Source organism: Sphaerodactylus townsendi, linkage group LG03, assembly GCF_021028975.2.
Source record: "Sphaerodactylus townsendi isolate TG3544 linkage group LG03, MPM_Stown_v2.3, whole genome shotgun sequence".
Classification (NCBI taxonomy): Eukaryota; Metazoa; Chordata; class Lepidosauria; order Squamata; family Sphaerodactylidae; genus Sphaerodactylus; species Sphaerodactylus townsendi.
In genome coordinates, this window is record NC_059427.1 from 151,043,741 (window position 1) to 151,070,861 (window position 27,121).

A 27,121-nucleotide genomic window follows, 5' to 3' on the forward strand; every position below is an offset into this window, starting at 1 on the left:
TGAAGTAGGTTATGTCAAAAGAAGAAGATTGGCCCTGTGAGCATTGCGGCTCAGTGGAGATTTGAGCCCGAATCTCCCTCAAACCATGATACCATGCTAGTGTCAGGACCATGCCTGTCAGTATCTTGATATCTTGCTGTGTGTAATTTGCAATTGTTTTCCTGTTTCCCTCTTCCCTTCCTAGCAATCTCCTGTTAGCAATCTCCTGGCGCCAGCCCATCGTTAAAGAGGTGTGAAAGGTTCCCAGGTTCTTTGGAGCTTTGTAGTAGTAGAAACTGTAATGGACATTTGGTGTGAAAAGATATAAATCCTGGATCTGAGCTCTCTACCTCACATCCTGCTATATATTGTTACTCTTCACATGGAATAAACTGCTTTTGGACTTTCCTACGGTCTCTGTTGTTTCCACGTTCGAGAGTCTGACAGCTAGGTCTCAATGTCATTTCTTTCATTCTTGGGTAACTCTTGAATGGTGAGGAACCATTTTGTTGGGTTTCCTAGATTCTCTAGTTGCCAAAATGGCGTGGGAAGAATCAGATCAATTGACCCCAAGGAAAGTTTTAGACACACATTCTAGATGCATTGTCAGAGGCTTTCATGGCCGGATTCAACTGGTTGTTGTGAGTTTTCCGGTCTGTGTGGCCGTGTTCTGGTAGATCTTGTTCCTAATGTTTCGCCTGCATCTGTGGCTGGCATCTTCAGAGGTTTATCACAGAGAGAAGTTGTGAGTTTTCCGGGCTGTGTGGCCGTGTTCTGGTAGATCTTGTTCCTAACGTTTCGCCTGCATCTGTGGCAGGCATCTTCAGAGGTGCATCACAGAGAGAAGTCTGTTACAGACTTCTCTGTGATCGCTCGAAGATGCACCAACCACAGATGCAAGCTGGCAACAAAGGCTAAGATCGTTAATGAGAAAAGTCTAACAACACGCATTCTATACTTTGGCATGTGTGGTTCTCTCTGCAGTGTATACAAATGTGTACATATTTCTCACTCTATGCTTAAAGTCACTTACTACCAAAAAGCAACCCTTGGCAAGAAACAGGCGTTCTTTGTTTAGGCAACGGCACATGGTGTATGTGTATGTGTGTAAAAGGTGCGATTATCCTTTTAAAATATTTCAGGGCTTGACTTGTTGCAATAGAAAACAGGTTTCAAGGTTAGCCTGAAGCAAAAATTTTCTTCAAATGGAGTGTCCAGGGACCTTTATGGTCTTTATCCTTTAAAGCCCTACATGGCTTCAGACCAGGTTATATGAAGGACCATCTTCTCCCACATGGCCCTGCCTGGGAATTAAGATTATAGGAAAATTACACAGGTGGGACTGCCAAATCCCCTCTCCAGAACACTTCAGCAGTTGGGTGCCTCCACTGCACGTCTTGTTCTTAAAAGTTCCAAGCTGAGAAAACACTGACCTGACTTGAGGAGAAGCGTATCATCCAGTTTAGCCCCTATGTGGTTTTGAAAAACGACTGGACAAAACTCATGCAGGGTAGACCCATTGGTGACCAATTGCCAAGACTGCAAAATGGAACCTACGTGTTTGTTCAGAGGTAGACTCTCAGAAAACCAGTTGCAGGTGAGAAATGATGGGGGACAGGCTTTGCCTTCAGGCCCTGTTCAGATTTCCCAGAGGTGTCTTTTGTTGGAAACCGAATGCTGGACCTGACTCTAAACCTAAGAACATAAGAACATAAGAACAAGCCAGCTGGATCAGACCAGAGTCCATCTAGTCCAGCACTCTGCTACTCGCAGTGGCCCACCAGGTGCCTTTGGGAGCTCACATGCAGGATGTGAAAGCAATGGCCTTCTGCTGCTGCTGCTCCTGAGCACCTGGTCTGCTAAGGCATTTGCAATCTGAGATCAAGGAGGATCAAGACTGGTAGCCGGAGATCGACTTCTCCTCCATAAATCTGTCCAAGCCCTTTTAAAAGCTATCCAGGTTAGTGGCCATCACCACCTCCTGGGCAGCATATTCCAAACACCAATCACATGTTAGGTGAGAGAAGTGTTTCCTTTTATTAGTCCCTAATTCTTCCCCCAGCATTTTCAATGAATGCCCCTGGTTCTAGTATTGTGAGAAGAGAAAATTTCTCTCTGTCAACATTTTCTACCCCATGCATAATTTTATAGACTTCAATCATATCCCCCCTCAGACGTCTCCTCTCCAAACTAAAGAGTCCCAAACGCTGCAGCCTCTCCTCATAAGGAAGGTGCTCCAATCCTTCAATCATCCTCGTTGCCCTTCTCTGCACTCAATAAGTTAAAGAGCACTGGTCCCAATACGGATCCTTGGGGGACACCACGCCTTACATCTCTCCATTGTAAATCTAATCAGTCTCTTAGGGAGCTGCTATGGAGCAACTGCAAGGCAAAAGCTGTCCCACAGCATGGAATTTCCTTCTTGGCTGGCTATTTGAGCACAAGCTCCAACCAGTGGACTTCAAGGCTAGAAGGGGGGGGGGGGGCAAGGCCGGCAAACTGCAGGGAGAAGTAGTAAGAGTGACTTCAGAGTGCCCTCTAGTGGCTGGTGCCTTAAACAAACAAAATATGTCCCGTGACGTGGCTCCCTATAAAGCCGTTTCGTTATAGCATTCTTCATCATAGATGTAATTACAAGGAAAAAACAGATTGGATCGATCTAGCTTTACCAAACAGAATGGCAGTACTGTTTGAACTTCATTACCTACTTATGGACTCAACAATAAAACGTAAGAAGGAACAGAAGGAAACAAGACAGAGAAGTAATCAAATATAAGTGACAAGCAAATAAAATTCTTTATTTCGATATTAATACCCTGCTTTTCTCACCAGTGGTGACCCAAAGTTGCTCACATCATCATTCATCTGTCCTCTAGCAATGACCCTAACAATGACCCTATGAGGTTGATGAGCTAGATTCAAGTTCAGTACTGCTTCAGAGACCATCCAGATTTTCAAATTATATGCTTCTGAGTCAAAGCTCCTTTTATCGGAGAAACTAGGCTGAGATACCTTGCCCAAGGTAACCTAGTGAGTTTCTAGGACAGAGTGAAAATTCAGATCTGGGTCTCTCAGAACCTATGTTGGCCATGACTATTATAATTTTTCATCCCTTCTTTTTTTCCAGTCTTTCCCCCAAATAATTCAATTTATTACTTATTTCCCCATGTATCCATTTGCATATAATCTAATCCTCACCCCCACCCACAATTCATTCCAATACTCTTATACCCTCTAAGTCAGGGGTCGGGAACCTTTTCCCCTCAAAGAGCCATTTGGCTCCTGCTCCCCCGCCCACTTGCTTTCGCTCACAGCCCCACCGCCAAACTCCGCCCCACCCACCCGGCTGCAGGGCAGTAGATGGAGCTCAGTGGTTGACCTGGCCGGCCTTGAGGCGAGTGAAGCCGCCCTGCTCCTTGCAGGGGTGAAGATCCCCAGGCAAGTGGGCGCCCGCCCTGCAGGAAGCAGAGCTGAGCGAGGCCTCCTAGCGTCCCGGCCTGGCCGGCCGCCCGAGGGCGTCAGCGCCCGCCCTGCAAGGGAGCAGGGCAGGCAGAAAGAGATGTGCAGCTCGGCCTGGCGTGGCCGCCCGAGTGGCGCCCGCCCTGCTCCTTGCAGGAAGTGAGCGAAGAATCCCGGCTCAGCTCAAGGAGCCGCAGAACAGCGGCGGAAGAGTCGCATGCGGCTCGCGAGCCGCGGGTTCCCGACCCCTGCTCTAAGTACATAATGTATCTTCATTTCCTTATATATTGAGAGAACCACCTATTGGATAATTCATCTGCTGTAGCCCATTTTCAGTCTGGCAGCTTTGGGCAGGGCTATGGAACAAGAGACAGCTCTGCTAGCTTTAGTTGACAAGTATACACCATGCCTCTTTGTTGCTCTTCCTGGACTTATCTGCAGCCTCTGAACCATAGATCATGCCATTTTGTTGAAGGCAGAAGTAGATCTGTCAGAATGCATGGAAGCAAGATTGCCAGCTCCAGCTTGGGAAATTCTTCGGGATTTGGGGGCGGAGACTGGAAACGGTGGGATTTAGCAAGGGGAGGGGCCTCAGAGGTGTATTTGGCCAGAGCAGGGGTCCGCAACCTGCGGCTCTCCAGATGTTCATGGACTACCTAGCCATGGTGGCAGGGGCTGATGGGAATGGTAGTCCATGAACATCTGGAGAGCCGCAGGTGGCAGACCCCTGGGCCAGAGCGTCCACCCTCCAAAGCAGCCATTTTATCCAGGAGAACTGATCTCTGTAACCGGGAGACCAGCTGCAATTCCAGGAGCTTGGCAACCCTAGAATTCTGTTTTGGACAGCTCTCCTGTGTTCAAAAACAACCAGCATTCCCACCCTGCATCTGGAAAGCCAGCACACCAGAAGTGAATGTACGTTAGTACATGTTGGTAATGGCAGGATTTTGAAACCCTGGAGAGGAGGAGAAAGATGTTGTCCTAAGTGTATGATAGAATCACCCCACGCAGAAATATACACAATAATAATCCATAGGAACTGGGACCAGTATGACTTTACTGTGATTACTGTAGTTGATTATACATGTTGAGAACACGATGAATTATGTGTTACTGCTTTCCAGTTAGTAGGCTGTATATTTGTATATAGAACACCAAACTGAGAAATTATTCTGTAAATTATCCAGAAGTGGCAGGAAAAGGCACTGCAATCCAATATACTTTACGCAGGGTTGCCTTTGAAAAGTGTTGGGAACTTTAATGGGTACAGAATGTTGCAGATGTTAATTGAGGAACAACCTTTTTAATAAAAAAAATTTGGCATCTATCTCTGTGGAATGTCCTTTCTCCTTGAGCCTTCAACTGGACATGGCACATCCACCCTAGTGGTGGGAGGGGAGGGGTGCCATGCAAACAAAGGTGTGGGGAGGGTGGTGTATGCAAAGGGGTGGTGTGGTCGCATGTCTCCTGTGTTCCTGCTGTGTGCGTGTGTGCTTCTCCATCTTCCTTCCACCCCACTGTGCCTGCTGGGTCGGGCTGTTCCACAGGCCACTGCTTCTGGTTTCCAGTCCTCCTGTTTGGCTGTGGCCGCTCCTGTGCTCATCCGGCTCCTTCCGTTATCCACCCTGGGGTCCTTTCTCCATTTGGCTCCATTCCACCATCCGGCCACTGTGGCTCTCCATGTTCGTGGACTACCAGTTGGTCTGGTCCATGTTTGTCTGTGGCTGGCGTGCTGCAGTTGGTCTGGTCCATGGTCCTGGCGGCTGGGGTCGTGCTGGTCGGGTCCTGGTCCATGTCGTTTGTCTATGGGCCATGCGGCTCACCGGTTGCTGTGGAATCCTGGTCTGGGCTGTCTGTGCAATGGGGTCTGGTCCTGGTCCATGGGCTGTCTGTGGGGCATGGGGCTTCGTGCTCACCACCGGTTGGTCCTGGGCTGTCTGTGGGGCCTGGGTTGGGGCTGGTTGTCGGATCCTGGAGTCCATCTGTAGGGCCACTGGGCTGGGGCCGTGCTCTGCCTGCAGTTGCTGATAGGTCCATGGTCTGTAGGGCCATGGGGCTGGGGCTCTGTGGGGTCTGGTCCATGTGGGCTGTCTGTAGGGCCATGGGGCTGGAGACCGTGCTGCCAGTTGCTGGTCCTGAGTCCATGGCTGTCTGTGGCCTGGGGCTGGGGCGTGTGGTCGGTCCTGGTCGTTTATCTGCTGGGGCCACCTTTGTGTGTGCCTCCATGCTGTGGCGTGTGGGGCTGTGGTCGGTGTCCTGGGTTGTGGCTTTGTCCATGCAGTGAGGGCTACCTCTGCGTGTCGGCTGCTGTGCTTGTTCCTTGGGTTGGTGCCATTTGTCCCTGTGTACCGGTCCTGTGTCCTCAGTGCCTCTCCTCTGTCTCCGTGTGCTCTGCCCTCAGCCTCCATTCCGTTCAACATGCAGCCCACCTTTCTCACGGGGCTCAGCCTCCGTCATCCACCTTTTCCGCTCCATTCATCCATTCCTTCCGGGGCTTCTTTCTTTTCGTGTTCGGTCTGTGGTCTCCGGCCTGGGCTCGGCTCCATCCGTCTGTCCATCCAGATGTGTCCTATTCTGGTCGGTCCTCCTCCGTCTCCTCCTCGTGTCTCGTGTCGTCTCTCCCGTCTCGTCTCGTCTCGTCTCGGTCCTCCCTCTCGTGCCACTCTCTCCTCTCGGTCTCCTCCTCCGTCTCCTCCCTCCGTCTCCTCCCTCCTCTCCTCTCCTCCTCTCCTCTCCTCCTGTCTCATCCTCTCACTCTCCCTCTCCCTCAGGTCTCCTCTCCCCCCCCGTCTCCTCCCCCCCTCCGTCTCCTCCCCCCTCCCCTCCCTCTCCCCTCCGTCTCCTCCCCCCTCCCTCTCCTCCCCCCTCCCTCTCCTCTCCTCTCCGTCTCCTCCCCCCTCCCTCTCCTCCCCCTCCTCTCCTCCCCCCTCCCTCTCCTCCCCCCTCCCCTCCCTCTCCTCTCCTCTCCTCTCCTCTCCTCCCGGCCCTTCCCGACACGGTTCTGGCCAGCTGCAAAAGCCCAGCAGAGCGGCCTCTCCGGACTCCGTCCCGGAAGAGCCCGCAGGCAAACAGCCGCCCTCCATCAAGCATGGCTGCCCATCCTGAGTGGTCACGTGCCCCCGCGCCCCCCTTCACTGGCGTCACTCGGCTCGGCGCTCTTCTCCCGCGGCGGCGCGACCTTTGCCCTTTGCCCCTTAGCGACGACCTCTCGCCTTCCTCGGGATGGCGCGGCGGCTGGGCTGCGGCTTCCGCCTGCGCTTCGGCCTCGTCGGACTTCCCGTGCCGGCCGCTGGGCCTCATCGGACCCCTCATAAGCCTCCCGCCCTGGCCAGCCTTGAGGTAGAGTGCGCCAGGAGGAGGAGAATCCCTGCCAGCTTCTTCAGCTCAGCCTGCCTCGCCTCGCCCTGCATGCTGGACCGGGAAGACCAAGGAGGGGGCTTTTCCGCAGCAGAGCCCCCTTCAGAGGCAGAAACCTCACACGCGGATGAGGATGATGATTTCATTTTGTTTAATATCACGGCTGCCCGTTCTGTAGCTGGCGGTTGGCCTTTCACTACCATTGGAGCCTCGCCCATTGATATCAATACTAATCACCATTGTTGTTAATAATAATAATAGTGTAATTTTTAAAATATCACAGCTGTCAATTCTTTAGCTCAGGGGTAGGGAACCTTTAACACCCAAAGAGCCATTTGGACCCGTTTTCCACGGGAAAAGGAAACACTTGGAGCCGCAAATAATTTTTTGACATTTAAAATAAAGATAACACTGTATATAGGGGATTTTCACCTTTTGCAGCTCATTCTGAGAAGCGCAGCGGATGCATCGCCCTGCTACCTGCAGGCGGCCAAAGAAGACAAACTGAAAACCGGCCTCGCTGGCGCCCGAGCACCGCCCGCTCAATGGGGCGAAGCTGAGCCCGCGGCGTGGCAACCCGACCATGTGGGCAGTTGAATGCGCCACAATGCTGCCTGCAGAGCGGAGGGCAGAGACCAAGCGGTGACCATTTTCGCTGGCGCCGAGGCTTCCGCCCACGCTCAATGGGGTGGCGAGGAAGCCACGGCGTGGCCCAGCCGACCATGGGCAGTTGGTGCGCCCACAATGCTGCCTGCAGGGCGGGCAGGATGGGAACCGGCGACCGACAAAGGTGGAGCCACAGTGCAAGGGCAGAAGAGCCGCATGCGGCTCTCGAGCTGCAGGTTCCCTACCCCTGCTTTTGCTGGTTGTGGTTGGCCTTTTTTTACAACTCAAGCCTTGCCCTGAAGCAATGTGCTGGTGCAGCGTTCGTGCGGAATAGGAGTAGTTTTACATGCCGCCCCTTCTTCAGGGCTTGGGGCAGCTTCCAGCATACACAGTACTGTTAAAATCCATCTAATGACGTACAATTCAGTTTAAGACCCATTAATCATTAACCAGAACAAAATAAGTATAATGGTATACAATTCAGTTAAAACGTATAGGGACATACTGAAAGGAAGAGGAGTTTGGATTTATACCACTTTTCTGGCACCATAGGAGTCGCCGAAGTAACTTACAAACTCCTACTTCCCTTCACTCTCCCCACAGCACACCTTGTGAGGGTAGATGGGGCTGAGAGTTCTGAGAGGTGGGTCTAGCCAGGGGTAGAGAACCTCTGCGGCTCTCCAGATGTTCAGGAACTACAATTCCCATCAGCCTCTGTCAGCATGTGGTGGCCCATGCTGGTGAAGAGCTGATAGAATTGTAGACCCTGGTGGAAAAACCGCAGGTTCCCTACCCCTGGTCTAGCCCAAGACCACCCAGCAGGCCTCATGTGAAGGAGTGAGGAAAACAAACCCCGTTCATCAGATTAGAGTCTTCCACTCTTAACCACTACACGACACTGGGAAGAATTTGTGAACAGAGTTCTTAAATACAGTCACCTTTCAAAACTTGGAATAGCCGGTAGCTGCCTCCCCTCTTTGCTTTGCAGTGAACACACAGAGCTGCCGTCTAATGAGTCAGACTATCAGTTTAACCATGTTAGTAATCTAGCAGCCCTTCCAGATTGGGTTGATCAAAAAGATCTGGTAGCAGGTGGTGTATAAGGTTTGAGATCCAGCCCATGCCTGGGATTGAAGCAGTGGTCTTCTGCACGCAGAGCAGACACTCTCCCTTTGAGCCGCAAATATATCAGTTAAGTTTGCAAGCTGTTGTAAGACTTCCTTTTTAAAAAAAAAAATGCAACTGACTAATATCAAAGTGCTGGAAAAACACAGGGCTGCCAAAATGATGAAATTGGAGCACTTTTCCTAAGAGGAAAGAAGAAACTATGCATTTGGCAAGGGGGTGTGCGTGCTTCTGTGAGAAAAGCAAATTGGGGAGCATGATAAAAGTTTATGAAGTTATGGATAGGGTCTCTGAAACTCAGCTTTGGAAACATGCAGTGAAGTTGATGGACACTAAATTCAGGATGTACTTCGTTTGAATGATTAAATTATGAAGTTCACTGTTGATAGATGGTAGTGAGGGCTACTAGTTTAGGCAGCTTCAGAATGGGGCTGAATAGGTTCTTGAATGATAGGTCAGTCAGTGCCTACTAGCTGTTATTGCTTAAAGCAGTGATGGCGAACCTTTTCGAGACCGAGTGCCCAAATTGCAATCCAAAACCCACTTATTTATCGCAGAGTGCCAACACGGCAATTTAACCTGAATACTGAGGTTTGAGTTTAGAAAAAACGGTTGGCTCTGAGGCACGCAATACTCAGGAGTAAGCTTGGTGAAGCAACTGTGCAACGCTTCAAATGGGTGAATCACAATCCTAGGAGGGTTTACTCAGAAGCAAGCCCCCTTGTCAGCAACCGAGCTTACTCCCAGGTAAAGGATCATGCCCAGGCCAGCCTAGATGTGTGTGCGTGTGTGTGATTTTCCACCCCCCTCCCACATGATGAACTCTGTGCGCAAGTGCCCACAGAGAGGCCTCTGAGTGCCACCTCTGGCACCCGTGCCATAGGTTCGCCACCACTGGCTTAAAGGGATCTCTTGATCAGGAGTTGTAAACCTCTGAACGGCAGATTCACGGGGCATCTTCTGGGAAAGCTTGGGCCTCTGTGCCCTGTTTATTGGTCTTCAGAGCTACTGCTTGGCCACTATATGAAACAAGATACTGGACTAGATGGACTACTGCTTTGAGCCACCAAGGCGGCCCTGATTTATTCCCCACTGGAGTTAAACTCCAGAATAAGAACAGATTGCTTGTTGCAGAAGGAGGGAAAGAGTGGACTTCACCATTCCAGGATACAGGTAGGGGAGATGCATTTTTGCATGAATGTTGTGGGGGTAGACCGGACACACCCTTCCTTGAATACATGAAGTTGCCTAATAAGACAGATCCTTCATCCAGCTCTGTAACACTTACTATGACTGATATCAATTCTCCAGAGGCTCAAGATGAAGTTTTGAAACACTTGCTATTTAAAATCATTTCTTGGGAGGCACTAAAGGTTCAATGCAGGTCCTTCTGCATGCAAAATGTAGGCTGTGGCACTGAGTCATGATCCCTTATTGTTGAAACGGACAAATGAAACTGCTTTTATTTAGGGGGGGCTAACTAGTCCATCTGACTCAATATTGTCTACTCTGATCGGCAGTGGTTCTAGGTTTCAGGCAGAGAAAGATCTTTCCTTACACTCAGCATCTCCTTTTATGTTGAACTTTGCAGGGATGGAATCTGGGATGTTATATAACACCCCCCCCCCCCTCCAAATCTTACCATTAGGCAAAAGTGCTTTGGTAGCAATTAGGGTAGACAAAATTGTGTATATATTACATCTTTCTCCAGCTGTCCGGGCCCTGCGGGACCTAAATGAGTTCCGCAGCGCCTGTAAGACTGAGCTGTTCCACCGGGCTTTCGGAGAGGCCAGCCGCTGATGTGTCCCCCCTTCTTTTTAGGGGATTTTAAGCTGTTGGATGCCACCTGTTGTTTGTAATGGAAGTATAATCAGAGCGCTGTGTTTTAAACGCTAAAATGTATGGAATTTATTTATTTAATTCAGAGCTACTGCTTGGAATTTATTTATTTAATTGTTTGTGTAATTGTGTGTGAACCACCCTGAGCCCTCCGGGGGAGGGCGGTATATAAGCCTTATTATTATTATTATTATTATTATTATTATTATTATTATTATTATTATTAATCTTCTTCTGTTGTCCCTCATTCCTGTAGACTTTTCCTTTTGCTTTCTGAATTATGAGCATTAGATTTGCTTTGTACTGTATGATTAAACTATCATATATCAGTCAGATGCAGTTGCTCTCTCCCTGCTAGTTCTTGCAGTTGTGTCTTTTTTGTGTGAGAGAGAGATCTAAAGGGCATGAAATTCTTATTCAGTAACAATGGACATCCTTTTCTCACAGACCCCCCGTGTGCCAATTCTCTGCAAAGGCAAACTCCAAAACACTTATTTCCACGCTGGTCTCAAAAGCCAAAAATATAAATGAGAAGTATGAAAGATATTTGGAAAAGACATTCCCACGTTTCTACCTGCTGTATTCAACCTTTCTCAAAGGTGGGTAGCAAAAGCCTTTGTACAGTGTTCCTGATTCCAGTAGAGGGACAGTATATGATTTTTATACAAGTCATTTTATACAGACTGAATCAAAGCAATATCATATGTGGAGAGCAGCTCCCACACCTCCGGGTTAGGTTCTAGATTAGAAGCTACCCCCTAATGGTATCTATGGTGCGATTTCTGTGTACGCAATCTAATTTGAGATTGAGGGTAGAAGGGCGACTAATGAGAAACTGAGAAGTTAGGAATCTGATTCATACATGCAGGACCATTGTTTTGGAGAGGCTGGAGGTGGTAGAATGGATTGCTTTACACTGTGGACGGAGAATCTTGGATCATTTTAGAATGTCTTATGTTCACTCCCTACAACCAGGAAACCAAGATAGCAGGCAAAGAGAGGAGACATAGTTGTACTCTCCACTGTGCCGTTTTTGTGTTTGCAGGCAGGGATCTCTTAACTTGAAGATTCAAATCTAGTGTCAACCACATGCTGTCAGAAGTGGTACAGTAGCATGCTCATAGTTGCCAGAGAGTTTCATGAAGGTTTCAACTCAAGTGTTCTACTTGGAAATTAAGCACTGTAGCCCTGTGGCTTATTTGCAAGGAATGGAATCTCTGAGCCCAGAATCTCTGTATTTTTATAGGAGGTTGTGGGGCAAATTGAACGGATCCAACACTTTTCAGTGACTACAAGCTGTAGGGGAATAGTGGTGGTCACTAGTGTGACAGGAATTGTGGACAGGCTGCCTTTCAGGGGCGTTTTCTACCATTACTAAGCTTTCAGCTTTAGATTCGCAAGAACGCAACCTGAAAATAATCACCTTACTCCACGGTTTCTCCACTGCCTTCCCTAAGGTGCCAGTTTTCTTCACTGATTTTTAGAGGATGTGACTGCAGCAGCTATCATAGAATCATAGAGTTTGAAAAGACCACAAGGGCCATCAAGTCCAACCCCCTGTCATGCAGGAACGCACAATTACAGCATTCCTGACATATGTCTGACTTGTGGCTTCAGTTACAGTCATGGGGTAAAAATCCCTTGGAAGATCACTGGTGTAGCTGCTATCTCCAAAAGGGCAACTAAGAGGGCATAACATTAAAGGGTATTAGTGGACAAGCATGTAGACCAGGGGTCTGCAACCTGCGGCTCTCCAGATGTTCATGAACTACAATTCCCATCAGCCCCTGCCCGCATGGCCAATTGGGACTGATGGGAATTGTAGTTCGTGAACACCTGGAGAGCCGCAGGTTGCAGACCCCTGATGTAGACAGATTAACGCCAGGTTGTGAAGAACCTTGAAAGTGTCAAAATTTAAGCTCCCTACCACATTCCTACTGAAATCCTGCAAACAATTGAGACAATGTGCCGAAAGAGTAACTTAACTAAGATTTCACAGATAGAAAAGTAGAAGAGCTAAAGTAGGCCATGGAAATCAAAGCAAGAGACTGGAGAGGAGAGAACGAGGAAGAAGCATCTTTTATTGTCGCTTTAAGCAGTTGTGCTCTGCATTTTAAACAAAGGAAAAGTGAAAGGCCCAGGAAGGGCTTTGGCACAGGCACCACAGGAAATACATTTCTCGACTCCTGATGGTTTCTGTTTGTTCCATACAGGGATTCGGATATTCTATGCGGAGGTAAAAGAAATAAGAAGAATAAAGGCCAATATGTCACATAAAAATATCCAGTTTTATCAGCTTCCGTACAGGGAGATGGAGAGACTGAGACAGGTAGGCTTTGACTGTGGTCCTGGCAGAATTCCAGAGACTTTAACGTTTGACCCGCATTCCTGCTTGTGACTTTACGCACGTGGTTGCTCTCGCATTTGGGTACCAGCCTCTTTGTTTTTGCCTACATGAAAAGTCCTGCTTAAACACCCTCTGATTTGTATTGTACAGAAATCCCACAAGAGAATTATGCACGCTGGCTCCTGTTGCGTGTGATCTTGTTAGCGCTATTCGGAGACAGCCCAATTGCCCTGTCATTCTGTAGGCCCCTCTTTTGCAGGTAGGGATAATTGTGCCAGTCTTCTGGAGCTCAGGCCAACTGCATTGAGTTACGTCTGTTTCAGTGATGAGCTGACCATGTTTCTGGCGGGAAAGAGACCATTTCACATTCCTTCAGCTCCTGTGCATTTATTTCTTCTCATTCACAGCTGTGCTGGTGCAGATAAAAAAGAATGGCATGGACAGGCTTGCCCTGGCCTATCTCAACACCCTAACTACACAATGGAATACTCTCAAGGCCATGGGCAATGACTCCTTGTGTCATCCTCACATCCCTGTCCTCGGAGTAAGCCCCGCTAAGTAGAGTTCAGTAGGATTCTGAGGATTTGCAGACTGTCCATCGTGGCATTGACAATATACAGAGGTGGGATCCAGCAGGTTCTCACCAGTTCCCGAGAGTGGGTTACTAATTATTTGTGTGTGCCGAGAGGGGGTTACTCATTGGGTCTGCTTTTCCATTAGAAATCCCATTAGGTCCAAAAATCATAAAGTCCTGTTGTTTCCTATGTGGCTGGTTAGCGAAGGTAGAAAACAGGATAATTCTCCCTGTTGGGCTGTTTTAAAAACATGTTTTAGAAATATGGTAAAGTTCCTTGTTTAAGGAAAGGATCCTTCTTTTGATTTCTAGAAACAAAATTAAGTATTTGAAAGAATTAAGTATTTGACAGGCAGTCAATGAGAGGAGAAGTAGTTGTTTCTGTTGGCAGTAGACGATAGGACTTGCTAGAATGAGTTTAAATTATGGACAGAAAGATACCAGCTGGAAATTAGGAACTTTTCTTTACAGTGAGAGTTTTTTACAGTAACAGAGAAATTATTAATGCCCTGCCCCCGGAATGCCCGGCCACGCCCCCGTCGTGCCCTGCCCAGCCCCATTGGCGCTACGCCACTGTTTGAATCCCACCACCATGGGAACCTGTTACTAAAATTTTTGGATCCCACCACTGACAATATAGTTACATTTACCCTTGAAAATACATGTCTCGTTATGAAGTGGGGCACTTGGGCACAGCCCTGCAAATCTTTCCTTGGGCAGAAGCAGTAGGGAGGTTTGCCATCATTTTCCCTCCAGTGCAGGGTGTAATATAAGACTGCACAATATTTATAGAGGTCCTACTACCATAGGCATAGCAGACTGAGGGACCGATCCATAGGAGGTCTACTGAGAAGTAAGACTGTTATTCAATGGGACTTACTCCTGGGAAAGGGCCCTTAGGATCGTGGCCTCCAGCCAGTCACCAGTGCATACAGAGGTCACTTTTTTTGCCACCGGTCCTTCTTGGTGCTGGCTCTTCGCTGTTGGCTTTAGTGCGTCTGCAGTAAACAGGCCTTTCTTTCTTGCGGGGAGAAGAAAACTCAGCCCTGCCCTTTTGAGAAGCCGTTTCCAATTGACATGCGAGCAAAGCCACAACCACCAGCTTTGCTAGGGGCAAACAGTGACATGCTGCCTCTAGGCACTTGAAAGTTGACAGCCAGTGACAGGCTAGGCAGCAGCTGCCTTGTACCCCCCTGCCCCATCAGTCCCCTCGCCTGCTCGTCTCTCCTGGTTGCTATAGCGACATGGATTGCACCTGGCAGCCATACTAATTGTGTTTTGTGTGTGTAGTTTCGCAGGGATCTGATCAAGGCCATTCCTATTGGGATTCTCTCGCTTCCACCCTTTGCTAACTACCTGGTCCTTGTGCTCATGTAAGTATATCCGTGTGCCTGTTTACATGGAGAGTCCTCAGGGTCGATGGGGGAAATGTAGGCGCTTAGCTTGGCCCCGTCACTCCACTGGAACAGCATTTGTGGTGTCTTTTTTGCTCATCGGCTGCCAAGGGCGGTTCCTGGCTTTTTGATGATAGGGCTGTTACAGCACAGCTGTGTGTTTTAGCTGCTACAAAAATAGACCAAAGAAGAACACATCTTATTAATCAGAAACCTGCACTTTCTCTGCTTGTGGGCTCTGACTCAGAATCCCATATTTTTTGCTTTATGTCCTGTTGCCTGTAGTTTTGTTGGTTTCTGTAGAATGTGTATGTACAGCTATCAGTCAACCACTTTTTCATAGAAACTTTTGTTCTGCCCTGTTTTCAGCAGAACAAACTGCTTTTCTAAATCTCTGGAATGTAAACAAACCAACCAAAAAAACAATCGCCCAAACCCGTTTCTTAAAAAAATATATGAGTGTGACCATGTATCTAGGACAGACCTGGGCATTATACAGCCCGTGGGCCACATCCGGCCCGCCGGATGACCCTGACTGGCCCCCCTGCCTTGCTGGGGAGCGAGGCGCCTTTGAAAGCCCCGCAGAAGCCGGTTGCCTAGGCTGCCGGCTTCTGCGGGGCTTTTCAAAAGCACCTCGCCCCCCTGCCTTGCTGGGGAGCAAGGCGCCTTTGAAAGCCCCGCAGAATCCGGTTGCCTTGGCTGCCGGCTTCTGCGGGGCTTTTCAAAAGCGCCTCGCCCCCCTGCCTTTTGGCCCGACCCTCCACAATATTTTCTGTTTCTTATGCGGCCCCATGGAAAAAAGAATTGCCCACCCCTGATCTAGAAAGAAAAGGGAAAGCTTAAATTCTGTTTGGTGCCTTCTGTTCTAGGGCCCAGTCGCTTTACAACTTTCGAACACACAGTTTAAAAAGACACAGATTTTAAAAAGCCAGAACTGATACTTAAGTGCGCTGGGCTCTGAAACACAACATTGTACGGGAGATAACATCATTTGGACAAACTACTCATCATGTAAGAGTCTACCCTAAATTCAAGGCAGAAATTGTTCCTTGACTCCATAGGAAGGGCTGATGTATTCTCAGAAGACATTCTAGAAACTGTGACCCTTTTCTAGTTATTTAAATTGTAATTTTACTCATTTCTGATAATCTGCACTGACCTGCAGCCAAGTTTTTGACAGTGGCAGCTTTGGATTGTTCCAGCTGTTTTGTTCAATTTTAGTCTCGCTACTGCACCATTTGCTAGCAGACTCTAATATTTGGAAAGAGCTCCCTTCTTTGTATCACCTAAAACAGTGGTGGTGAACCTATGGCACAGGTGCCAGAGGGGGCACTTAGAGCCCTCTCTGTGGGCACGTGGACACAGAGTTCGTCAGAGCCCCCCCCCCCCCACATCTAGGCTGGCCTGGGCCACTGGGCACGACGTGTAGGTAACCCTGTAAAGTGCTGTTAAACCCCACTGATTTTCATGGGAAGAACTAAAGCGCAATCCTTTACCTGGGAGTGAGCTTGGTTGCTGGCAATGGGGCTTGCTTCTAAACCCTCCTAGGGTCATGATTCACCCATTCGAAGCGTTGCATGGTTGCTTCAAAGCCACCAACTACCACCAAGCTTACTTCCAAGTAATGTGTGCCTTGGAGCCAACTGTTTTTTCTAAATTAAAACCTCAGTATTCAGGTTAAATGGCCGTGTTGGCACTTTGCGATAAATAAGTGGGTTTTGGGTTGCAGTTTGGGCACTTGGCCTCGAAAAGGTTTGCCATCACTGACCTAAAACCACACTTTAACCGTTTTGTCATCTATTACGGTCAAAATATACATAAGACGTCATTCCCATTTTATAGAGAACTGAATGAATCCAGTGAAGTCTGTGGCTGACTGGGGATTTAATTGACACTTCTACTTCTGGGGCCTGTGATTGCAGCTCAGAGGAAGTGGTGTTTTGTATGGGGCTGCATTTTATCACAACAAGAAGCAGACCAAGAATGTTTGCTACGGGGCAAAGAATTCAGCATCCGTAAGACCTGCTACTTATAGCACTCTGGGCATGAGAACTAGTTAGGCCACCGGGGGGGCTTGGGGGCTCAGTGGCATTTCCACAGACCGAGGCTCCAGTTTGATTGTCTCTTGACTAGATGGAGCAGAATACATCTTATAGAATATACACTTGCGTTGTTAAAATTGGCACGATTCTGATTGGGGGTGTGTGTGCAAAATTTAACTTGATACCACAAAAAACTGACCTGGCTTGGGGGTGTTCATCTGTGCACAGGGCACACAGCACAAGTTGGACATGTACTGTTACTGCGTCTTGGCTGAGAAGTGTGCTGCTTCTTCTGAAAGGTCTTTCCTTCCCAAGGTATCTGTTCCCAAGACAACTCTTGATCCGCCACTTCTGGACTCCGAAACAACAAGTCGAGTTTCTGGATGCATATCACAATACAAGGAAGGAGGCATATGCCGAAGTAGTCAGTGAGCTACTGCACCTGTCTCGTTTCCTAGCCGACCCACAGCTTCGAAAACAGATGTTGCATCTCTGCAGAAAGGTATATAATTCCCCCCCCCCCCCCAAAAGAGCACCTGACAGGCAGAGAGATGGTTGGATGGATCCTCAGATATCCAACGTGCTCTTGGGACTTACATTGCAAGACGATTTATTCTTCAGGAGCAGCAGTGGCGTAGGAGGTTAAGAGCTCGTGTATCTAATCTGGAGGAACCGGGTTTGATTCCTAGCTCTGCCGCCTGAGCTGTGGAGGCTTATCTGGGAAATTCAGATTAGCCTGTACACTCCCACACACGCCAGCTGAGTGACCTTGGGCTAGTCACAGCTTCTCGGAGCTCTCTCAGTCCCACCTACCTCACAGGGTCTTTGTTGTGAGGGGGGAAGGGCAAGGAGATTGTCAGCCCCTTTGAGTCTCCTGCAGGAGAGAAAGGGGGGATATAAATCCAAACTCTTCTTCTTCTTTTTCGTGACTGTCATTCTCTTTCCTTGGTGACCCTGTGCAATCTCAGTGAGATGACTTAGAAAGCTGTCATTAAGCCAGACCTGAACTACACGCAGACCACCCTGGAGATGCCAGGCAGGCTCCAGTGCAAGGACCATGCTGGGATCTGCAGTGGCTTTCCCCTACCTTCTAGGAACTTCTTCCAGGGTTGCAAAACCAACATGGAGTCAAGGGGTTGCAGTGGGGAAGGAGGCGACGTTGCGCCTTTCTTCTATTAATGTCAGCCGAGCTTCAGTTATGCGGAAGGAAGTGATATCGCCTCCTTCCTCCTCCTCACTGAACAAATAAATTTTCCAGGGGTCAGAAATGGTTGTGGAGAAGCTGGGAGACCAACAATAACCAACACTGCCTTTTTAGGAGAAGAGAATCCAACCCATCGTTCCCTTGTTACAAGGGGTTTATTCAAAAGGCGTTTTTCTATCAGTGTGTTTGTGTGGGTGGGGCACTCGTGCCACTTCCTGCTTTTCTCCAGCAGTCTCCCATTTCATTCTTTGCACAGCTTCTTTGAGGCCCAGGAGCCACGGTTTGGAGAGTTCAGTGGGCTGGAGAAAGAGCATTCCATTTTGCTGACAGGAAGGCCTTCTGTTTGTGCATAAAGTGGCTCAGTGGTAGCGCATCTTTTGATGCACAGAAGGTTTCTGGGTCAATCCCCATTATCTTCAGTTAAAAAGATCAGACAGCAGGCGATGTGGAAGTCTTCCACCTGAGACCATTGACAGCAGCTGCCAGTTTTAGGAGGCAGTACTAACCTTCATGGGCCAAAAATCTGATTCCATAAAAGACAGCTTCATGTGTTCAGCCACCTTTGGCTCCAGCTCAAGAATTGCTGGATGCCCTTATCTTCCTGGCCTTAGCAACTCCCCCCCCCCTCCACCCACGCAGTAAAGATGTGAAACAAAGCTGGTAGCGAGAGCATGGCCCTTTCCGCAAAAACCTTTTAAAACATTTTGAGGCATGATCGGTAATAAAAACAAAAAGGACCATACCAGATACATACTATTAAATACTCTCAGCTATCTCCATAATAAAATTGGCGACCTCTTCACAAATCCAAATCCAAAACCTTTATTAGGCATAAAACCAGTGCCAAGAATTTCAAATACAATAAAAGGATCATTATTGCTCAACTTGCAGTACACAGAGCAAAAACATAGCAACAGCTTCAGAGATTTCAACACTAGAGCTATTTAGAAGCTTAGCCATTTTTGTTTTATCAGAAAGGAGCATAAATCCTGTTGGTAACACAGTTCTCAAATCGGTTCTGATGTTGTTGTACTTTGGACAATGAAGCAGAATATGAGAAAGTGTATCAGTTGTATCAGGACAAAATCGACAGCGACGCTCCTTTTGTGGAATCCCAGAGAAGCGACCTTGAAGATGTACTGATGGAAAAGAGTTACACCTTGCTCTAGTCATGACCCATCTGCAATTGTAATTAATAAGTTGTTGCAGGTATATAGCAGGGCTAGATTTCTGAGGGATAATCCCAAAGAATGTTGGAGAGCAAGAGCTTTGTGCTTTGCTCAGGAGAAATTGGTACTCTTGATCAAATAATCTAGTCTTCAAGCGATGGTAAATCTCCGGAGCGGTGAGGACCTCTTCACAAAAACCAGGATCAGAGATATTCAGCAATAAAGACAACCTAATCAGATCTGGCAGCCCAGATTGGAAAAGAGAATGCAAATTGATATATTTAGATCTGATTTTAACAAATCTGGCGCAGTGCAGACGTTGGTGGGCCAGGGTTTCAACCACATTGGATTTGCAGCCGCTTTTGAGGCATGAAATAAAAGGTCTCCATGGAGCTCTGCATTGTTTGTTTCCACTTAGGTTCTGAAAACATTTTATTTCCAGCTTCAAAATGCTTTAAAAACTATTCTTCAGGCTGAAATGTTTTCAAAACTGCTTCACTGCTGTGCGGTCTTCCCCCTCGGTGCCATGTTGTCAGCTCATTCTATGTCTCCCCCTGTCTGCATTTCGTCATTTCTGTGAATTTCTGCTATTTTGGGGGGCTGATCTTCGAGGCATCAACTACACAAAGTATGGAGAATCCCAGCACAAAGCTGTGAAGCAGGGCAGCATCAATTCTTCAACTAACTAAAAAAAAAAGGGGGGGGGGACACGTAATTGCAGCCATGAATCATTTCGAGGGGGTGAGTGCAGACATACATTGTGCCAAGGCGGGGGAAGACTGAAAACGTTTTCCAGATGTTTAGGAGATTTGTGCGGAAAGTGATCAGAACACAGTGATCTGAACAAGAGGGATTCCTCTTCTGCTGCTGGCATTTAAATAATTTAGAAGAGGAGGAGTTTGGATTTATATCCCCCCTTTCTCTCCTGTAGGAGACTCAAAGGGGCTTACAAACTCCTTGCCCTTCCCCCCTCACAACAAACACCCTGTGAGGTGGGTGGGGCTGAGAGAGCTCCGAGAAGCTGTGACTAGCCCAAGGTCACCCAGCTGGCGTGTGGGGGAGTGCACAGGCTAATCTGAATCCCCCAGATAAGCCTCCACAGCTCAGGCGGCAGAGCGGGGAATCAAACCCGGTTCCTCCAGATTAGACACACGAGCTCTTAACCTCCTACGCCACTGCTGCTCCCAGTTTACCCAGTTAGACACAAGTTAGCAGAATACATTTTATGCCAGGCCTTGTATGGATCTCAATAGATGATGCCTGTTGCCTCTTCCGTTGTTCTTGGGGGAAACAGAAAATCTGGCTGCAATAACCTCTTCCTTCTTCAAGGTGCAAGAAGGATCCCATCCAGATGTAAAAGAACTCAAAGCTGTGAGGACACTATTTGAGGGGCATCCCTTTGGCATCCGAAAGCTCAGTGTTCAACAAGTGGTAAGTGCCATACAAATTAAGATGAGATTATACTGGTAACCCCCTTTATGAACTCATTATGCCCTCGGCCCGACTGTAGTTCAGGAGCTATAGATATGACCCTTCCATCTCGGAGGCTAATAAGACTTTATCATTGTTGGTTTATGCTGCCTGGGTTTATTCAGGGGGGGTGGGCAGGATGAAGCAGGACAGAGTTACCCTGATGCCTCCTTTTGATCTGGGAAATAGGATTGTTTTTGATGCCTTTGTGGGCGTCTTCTTGCCATTTCCTTATCTCTCTCCAGAGAGTTCTAAGTCGCGTTCTGTTTCTGACGCCTCGTTTGCCACCCGCTGTCCTACGATACCGTCTGCGGACCCACCTGCTAGAACTGTACCACCTGGACCGAGCCATGGTAAAACTGGGAGTGACGGAGCTGTCGGACGAGGAAGCGCAAGTGGTGAGACAGAGTTGTGTGGCCCAGTAACAGAGGTATGAAGTGGTGCCTTCTGTTGGCCAGGAAGTGGTCATAACCCTTGTGTCGGTTCTCTCTTGCCTTGGTGAAGTCGTTATGGGCGATGCAATGAAGAGACGAGACGCAGCGATAACATCCAGTGGAGAGAAGCCAGCAGCAGGCTAATCTGCCGAGCTGCGGTCCCTGGCACCTTTTATTAAGGGTTTGGGGAAGGCGGGAGAATGTTGCACAATACATGACTCATAGGGTCTGCGTACGTGCGGGAGGAAACGTTCCTGTCTGGGCCTAATCCATACCTGGGGGTATGTACCTTTTGTCCCTTTGTCCAGGGCATCTTGTGACCCATGAGTCACGGGGGTCTTGTGACAGGTGAGCGTGTGTGCCCAGAAAGCAACAGATGGCGCAGGCATTCCTGTGCTCTGTCTGAGGCTCTGCTGGGTTCGCTGGCTCACCCCTACACCTTGGATGCCCCATTCCATGTGTAGCTATAAATATTCACCAGAGGAAGTTAGGGAAAAAGATAAACGGTGCTATGAACAATATTTCATTTCCGTAATTTTTTTTTGCCGTCAAGTTGCAGCCAACTCATAGTGACCCTGAAGGGTTTTCAAGGCTAGAGATGTTCAGAGGTGGTTTGTCGTTGCCTGCCTGTGTAGCAACCTGGGACTTTCTTGGTGGTCTCCCCTCCAACTCCTAACCTTAGTTTCTGACATCTCACACGATCACACCAGGTCAGGACATATAAAAGTCTATAAAATTATGCATGGGGTAGAAAATGTTGACAGAAATTTTTCTCTCTTTCTCACAATACTAGAACCAGGGGGCATTCATTGAAAATGCTGGGGGGAAGAATTAGGACTAATAAAAGGAAACACTTCTTCACGCAACGTGTGATTGGTGCTTGGAATATGCTGCCACAGGAGGTGGTGATGGCCACTAACCTGGACAGCTTTAAAAGGGGTTTGGACAGATTTATGGAGAAGTTGATCTATGGCTACCAATCTTGATCCTCCTTGATCTGAGATTGCAAATGCCTTAGCAGACCAGGTGCTCAGGAGCAGCAGCAGCAGCAGGCCATTGCTTTCACATCCTGCAGGTGAGCTTCCAACGGCATCTGGTAGGCCACTGTGAGTAGCAGAGTGCTGGACTAAATGGACTCTGGTCTGATCCAGCAGCCTCGTTGTTACGTTCTTATGTTTAAATAATGTTAATGCCACCACCAAATATTAGGCATGAGATGCAGATGCCATCTAAACAGCTCTCAGAGTGGTCTTAAGAAGCAATACAATCAGATTAAGCATAGCTAGCATGTTTTGGAATGCTGCTATACTTTCCCCTTTGTAAAATTTTGATCTGGAAAAATGCATAGGAAAGTCCATGCATGCATCAGCGCTTTTTATTTTTTTACCTGGCTGTCTGGATTTCAACTGCAGCTTCTCAAGAACACAGGTGGATCAAAGCCTTAGCCTTGATGCCCTCAGATCCCGAATGCCTCCAAATACTCTAAGCCTGTGCATATCCTCTCACAAATAATTGCTTACCTGCTCTCTCTCATAATCACACACCCTATTTAAGAAAGGTTAAAAAATTGCCGGACCGGGCAACATAAAATCTTCCTGCCATCCTTAAACCAGTTCCTATGTTAAGAAGAACAGTGAGCCAAGCATGGCACCTGCCTTCAAGATGAAGGCATCTTTTTGTACGCAACGGTGTGCTTTTTAAAATCTCTTGCAGGCCTGTTACACCCGGGGCTTGAATTCTGTCCATTTCAGCCCACTACAGTGCAGGCTGTGGCTGGACCAATGGCTGGAGCTCTCTCGCTCACTGAAAGGTAAGACTAAATGAAGTTTAATACTAGAACCGGGGGGCATACATTGAAAATGCCAGGGAAGAATTAGGACTAATAAAAGGAAACATTACTTCACGCAAGGCGTGATTGGTGTTTGGAATATGCTGTCACAGGAGGTGGTAATGCCCACTAACTTGGATAGCTTTAAAAGGGGCTTGGGCAGATTTATGGAGGAGAAGTCGATCTATGGCTACCAATCTTGATCCTCCTTGATCTGAGATTGCAAATGCCTTAGCAGACCAGGTGCTCAGGAGCAGCAGCAGCAGCAGGCCATTGCTTTCACATCCTGCAGGTGATCTCCCAACGGCATCTGGTAGGCCACTGTGAGTAGCAGAGTGCTGGACTAAATGGACTCTGGTCTGATCTAGCAGACTCGTTCTTATGTTCTTATGTTTAAATAATGTAAATGCCACCACCAAATATTAGGCATGAGATGCAGATGCCATCTAAACAGCTCTCATAGTGGTCTTAAGAAGCAATACAAGTTCCCAAGGTCATCTGGTGGGTCACTGTGAGTAGCAGAGTGCTGGACTAGATAGAGTCTCTGGTCTGATCCAGCAGGCTTTCTTATGTTCTTAAGTTGACCAGGGGGTCAACTCTTGGATCATGCTCACTGCTCTTGGATCTTGCTCACACAGCCAGCCTGGGATTGTGCCTTCCCCTTTTGGTGGTATTCAGTACCCCATTGCTGTCTCAGTTGTTCCTGTTCACTTCTGCACACACTTTCTAGTAGCAAAGTCGAGGTTGTTCCCACACCAGTATGCAAAGGGTTCTTTATAGTCCCCTATTCAATAAACAAATTTCTCATCAGCGGGAATCTTCTAGATAGCTGGTATGATGAGTCTGTGGTGATGCCCACAGGCATGCAAAGAACCTTAGAACGGACCCCTCTGAGACAGGTCAGATGCAGATTAAAATTGCAAATCAAAGCTGCAATTTGCCAGGCTGCAGACTTGGGCTTTTAAAATCAACATTTCTAATGCAGCCGCCAAAAACCTAATACGTGGCTAAAGTAGGGCAATGTTCAGAGGTGAAGAAGGGAATTACAGTGGAACCTCGGTTTTCATCGGTTTCGGTTTTCATAGATTTTTTCAGTGAAAAATGTGTCTCAGTTTTCATTGATTTGCAGTCAGGTTTGTGAAGAGGAAAATCACCCGGACAAAGCTGTTGCAGGCCATGTCTGCAGCTTGTTTAATCACAATGTCTTGCCCCATTTCAGACAAATCTTAAAGAGGCATCAGAAGCAAACCTCTTTGGACAGCTTTCTGGTGCAACATTGGTCCACAGGCTCTGAAGCTGGCCCTGGTGTTATTGTTTGTTACTGTTTTCAGCATTAAACACGATGTTTATTCACCAAAAAATGTGTTTTGGTATGTTTTTTGGAGCGCCTAGAACGGGTTAATTGGATTTACATTGATTCCTATGGAAAAGTTTGCCTCCGTTTTCATCAGTTTCGGTTTTCATCACAGCTGCTGCTCTTGATTTGACCCCAATTCTTATACCTACCCGTACCCTCTTCTATCCATCTGAACACTTAAGGCATACAATATTGAATACAGTATTGAAATATACTTGTGAAGGGAAGCTGGTCCCTCTTTAATTGGTCTTTTACAGATTAACACGCAAAAAAGCCAGAGGGGAGCGGTACCTGCTTCCTATGCAGAAGGTCGCTGGCGATCTCCACTGTCAAACTGTTTTTGGAAGCAGGTCTTGGGAAAGACCGTTTTCCAACCCTGGAAACCTGCTGACCGTTTGTTGACAGCACTGAGCTGGACAGTACATTAGTTCTCCGTGTAAAGGCAGTTTCCTATGTTAGCTCCCTCCTCCAAGGAGCTGTCAGTCACAATTTAGAGGGAGAAGATAAAGAAAGCGCAACAGAGTCAAGGGAGCCACAGGCAATCTAAACAGGATGAATGTGTGCTAGGACACACAGATATCTGGGTATGCCTAGTTATAGTGAAAATGGTGGTCAAGACGAATGGTTCATGAAGGAAATGGAGTTAGAGAAGCGACTAGAACCAAGGGAGGCAGTGCCCTGTAGCAGTTCTGGGGGGTTAAGGCATAGGGGCAGTGGGAGAAAATGGGTAGCTGGCTGGTCTTTTCGAGACCCCAGAGGGCAGTTTGTTACAGCCCTCTCTCTTGCTCTGCAGTTACCATAGAGAGCTACAGCAACCGTGATATTGTCTTGTCTTTTCAGACACTGAAGCATCGCTCTTGGCCCACAGCATGGTCTTACTTTCCACCAACTACCTGTCTCCTTCCAAGGGCTGACCAATGTGCAGTTCTCTCCTGGACCACTTTTGAAGAGATGCTGCGACAGTGACTCTTGGGCTGCAGGAAAAAGGAATGCACGTTTTGCTTGCACTAAAGTGAACGGGAGGAGAGACCATTCCTCCCATCTCCTTCTAGGGGCTAATAATGCTGTTTGGAGCACTGCACTGAGGAGAAGTGAAATCTTTCGTTCTGACCTTCGGGGAGAAGAAACAACTGCCGGCATTGTGGAGATGTCTCCACCAGAAATGTAGATTACACCAACTCAGACTTCCATGTTTATTTCTACTGCTTAGCTACAGTGAGAAGGAGCTTTCGAATACCACCAAAACGACTTGACTTCAAACATGGGGCCTTACCTGATACTTTGGGGGAGGGATTTTGTGCTGCTTCTCCCCCATGTCCATATAGTAAGGAAAAGCTAAATTAATATTGGTGGGTGATAGCTAAGTGCTCCATTCCTGAGTTGTCACACTGTGCTGCAAGAATAACCGCGCAGCTTGGTTTTTAGTTCTTTCCTTCAGAACTGTATCATTCTGTGAAATCCTAGTAAGTGCTTGAGCTGTGGCACTTCTGCTGGACAGATATGTTGGCTCTCAGGGAGAGCATTATAAAGTGCATGTTGGAGTCAGAGAAGCTCAAGATTCCAACCTGTGATGGCTGACTCTTCTGCAGAACAGGTTACATGCTACCCAATCCACCAAAAGCGCTTGCACCCCATTTCTGACCTCCTAAGTCTTAAATTGTACCCTAAAACTTTAGTTTACACAGCCCAAAGCAAAGATCCTTGACTAAGTACATCTTTTAAAAAACCCCTAGTAACTGGAATTCTGGCCAAGGCTGCCGGAGAGAGGTATTCCCCATCCCTTTTTTAGTGGTTGAACTCATGCATTGAACGGACTGCGTTGTTATCTGTGAATAGTCCATGAATGATGGCTAATAAAGACATTCTAATCACAGCAGGGGTCTGGAGCTCTCGAATTCTTGCTTGGCTTATTTTCTGTCTCGCTGCCAAGACGCCATCAGAACAGGACTGGGCTCTTGGATCTTGTGGTCAAACTAAACTGGTGTGACCCGGTGCTATTGTGTTTGGTCACAAGCCACTTGCGTCTGCACTCTGTCCCACAAAACAATGCCTCAACGTCTTTCTTTAAGTAAGGATGTAAGAGTTTCCCAGTAAGAGGCAAATCAACCTGCTTGCCAGGAATCCGACCAGTTTTAGCTGCAGTGACCAAACCGTTTGCCAGAAGCGTACCAGGGGCAAATGGCGCCCGGAGACAAATTGTCTCCAGGATGCCCCCCAGGCTCTGCCCCCCCCACCCTAGCTCCACCCCTGATTCCCCCAGGCTCCACCCCCACTGCCCTCAACCCTGCCCATGTCACCATGGACACGGGCAAGGTCTAGGGTGCCCACCTCCCCCCCAGACTCCCCCGCTGGCTGGGTTCCCATCTGGCAGCCTGCAGTCTCTTCTGAAGAGAGGGGGGAGTCCAGGGTGGGGTTGAGGGTGCTCGTCGTTTTTTGCGTGCCTCAGATAGGGTCGAGGCACACAAAAACAATGAGACAGCAGGACTTCCTGGTCACATGGGGGGGCGATTTTGCACCCCCCATGTGACCAGAAGAGTGGCGCCCGGGGACAAGGGGTACCCCTTGTCCCTAGGCAGATACGCCACTGCCGTTTGCATTCCTGTAGCTCACACACTCAGCAAGGGAGTAAGCAATATCCTTTGGCAAAGGCTCTTTGCTAGCATTTCTCCTTTTGAGAAGTAAAGTCCAAGGGAACCAGTCAGTGTGGAATACAGCAAGTATTAGCTTCAAGCCAGCGTTAATCAAAAGCAGTGGCATTCACAGTGTAATATCTCTGATCTTGCTTGAGCCCTTCGGGGGGGAGGGCGGTATACAAATTTAATAAACTAAACTCACTAAACATAAGGAGAGTGAGAGGCTCATGAACAGAATTCCCCCTTCTGCTCTACTTTTTAAATGTGGTGTAGTAATATAGGTCTTATAAAGCTGACTTCCCTT

General features: G+C 48.0%; 1 protein-coding gene across 3 annotated transcripts; it reads left to right on the forward strand.

The window, feature by feature from the left end:
• The first annotated feature begins 6,511 nt into the window (after window positions 1–6,511).
• Window positions 6,512–26,057, forward strand: LETMD1 (LETM1 domain containing 1). 3 transcript variants are annotated; one of them, XR_007244011.1, is made up of 10 exons: window positions 6,512–6,777; window positions 10,813–10,964; window positions 12,579–12,694; window positions 14,577–14,659; window positions 17,038–17,224; window positions 20,425–20,526; window positions 20,811–21,056; window positions 21,436–21,709; window positions 22,713–22,809; window positions 25,025–25,049. XR_007244011.1 is itself a non-coding variant. In XM_048490832.1 (9 exons), the coding sequence occupies exons 1-9, from the start codon at window positions 6,527–6,529 to the stop codon at window positions 25,096–25,098; spliced, it is 1,215 nt and encodes a 404-aa protein (XP_048346789.1). In that variant the 5' UTR covers window positions 6,512–6,526; the 3' UTR covers window positions 25,099–26,057. The 3 variants fall into 3 exon arrangements, 1 of the variants encoding a protein (XP_048346789.1); XR_007244012.1 differs by lacking the exon at window positions 21,436–21,709 and having other exon boundaries at window positions 20,811–20,995; window positions 25,025–25,068; XM_048490832.1 differs by lacking the exon at window positions 21,436–21,709 and having other exon boundaries at window positions 20,811–20,963; window positions 25,025–26,057.
• The last annotated feature ends 1,064 nt before the right edge of the window (window positions 26,058–27,121 follow it).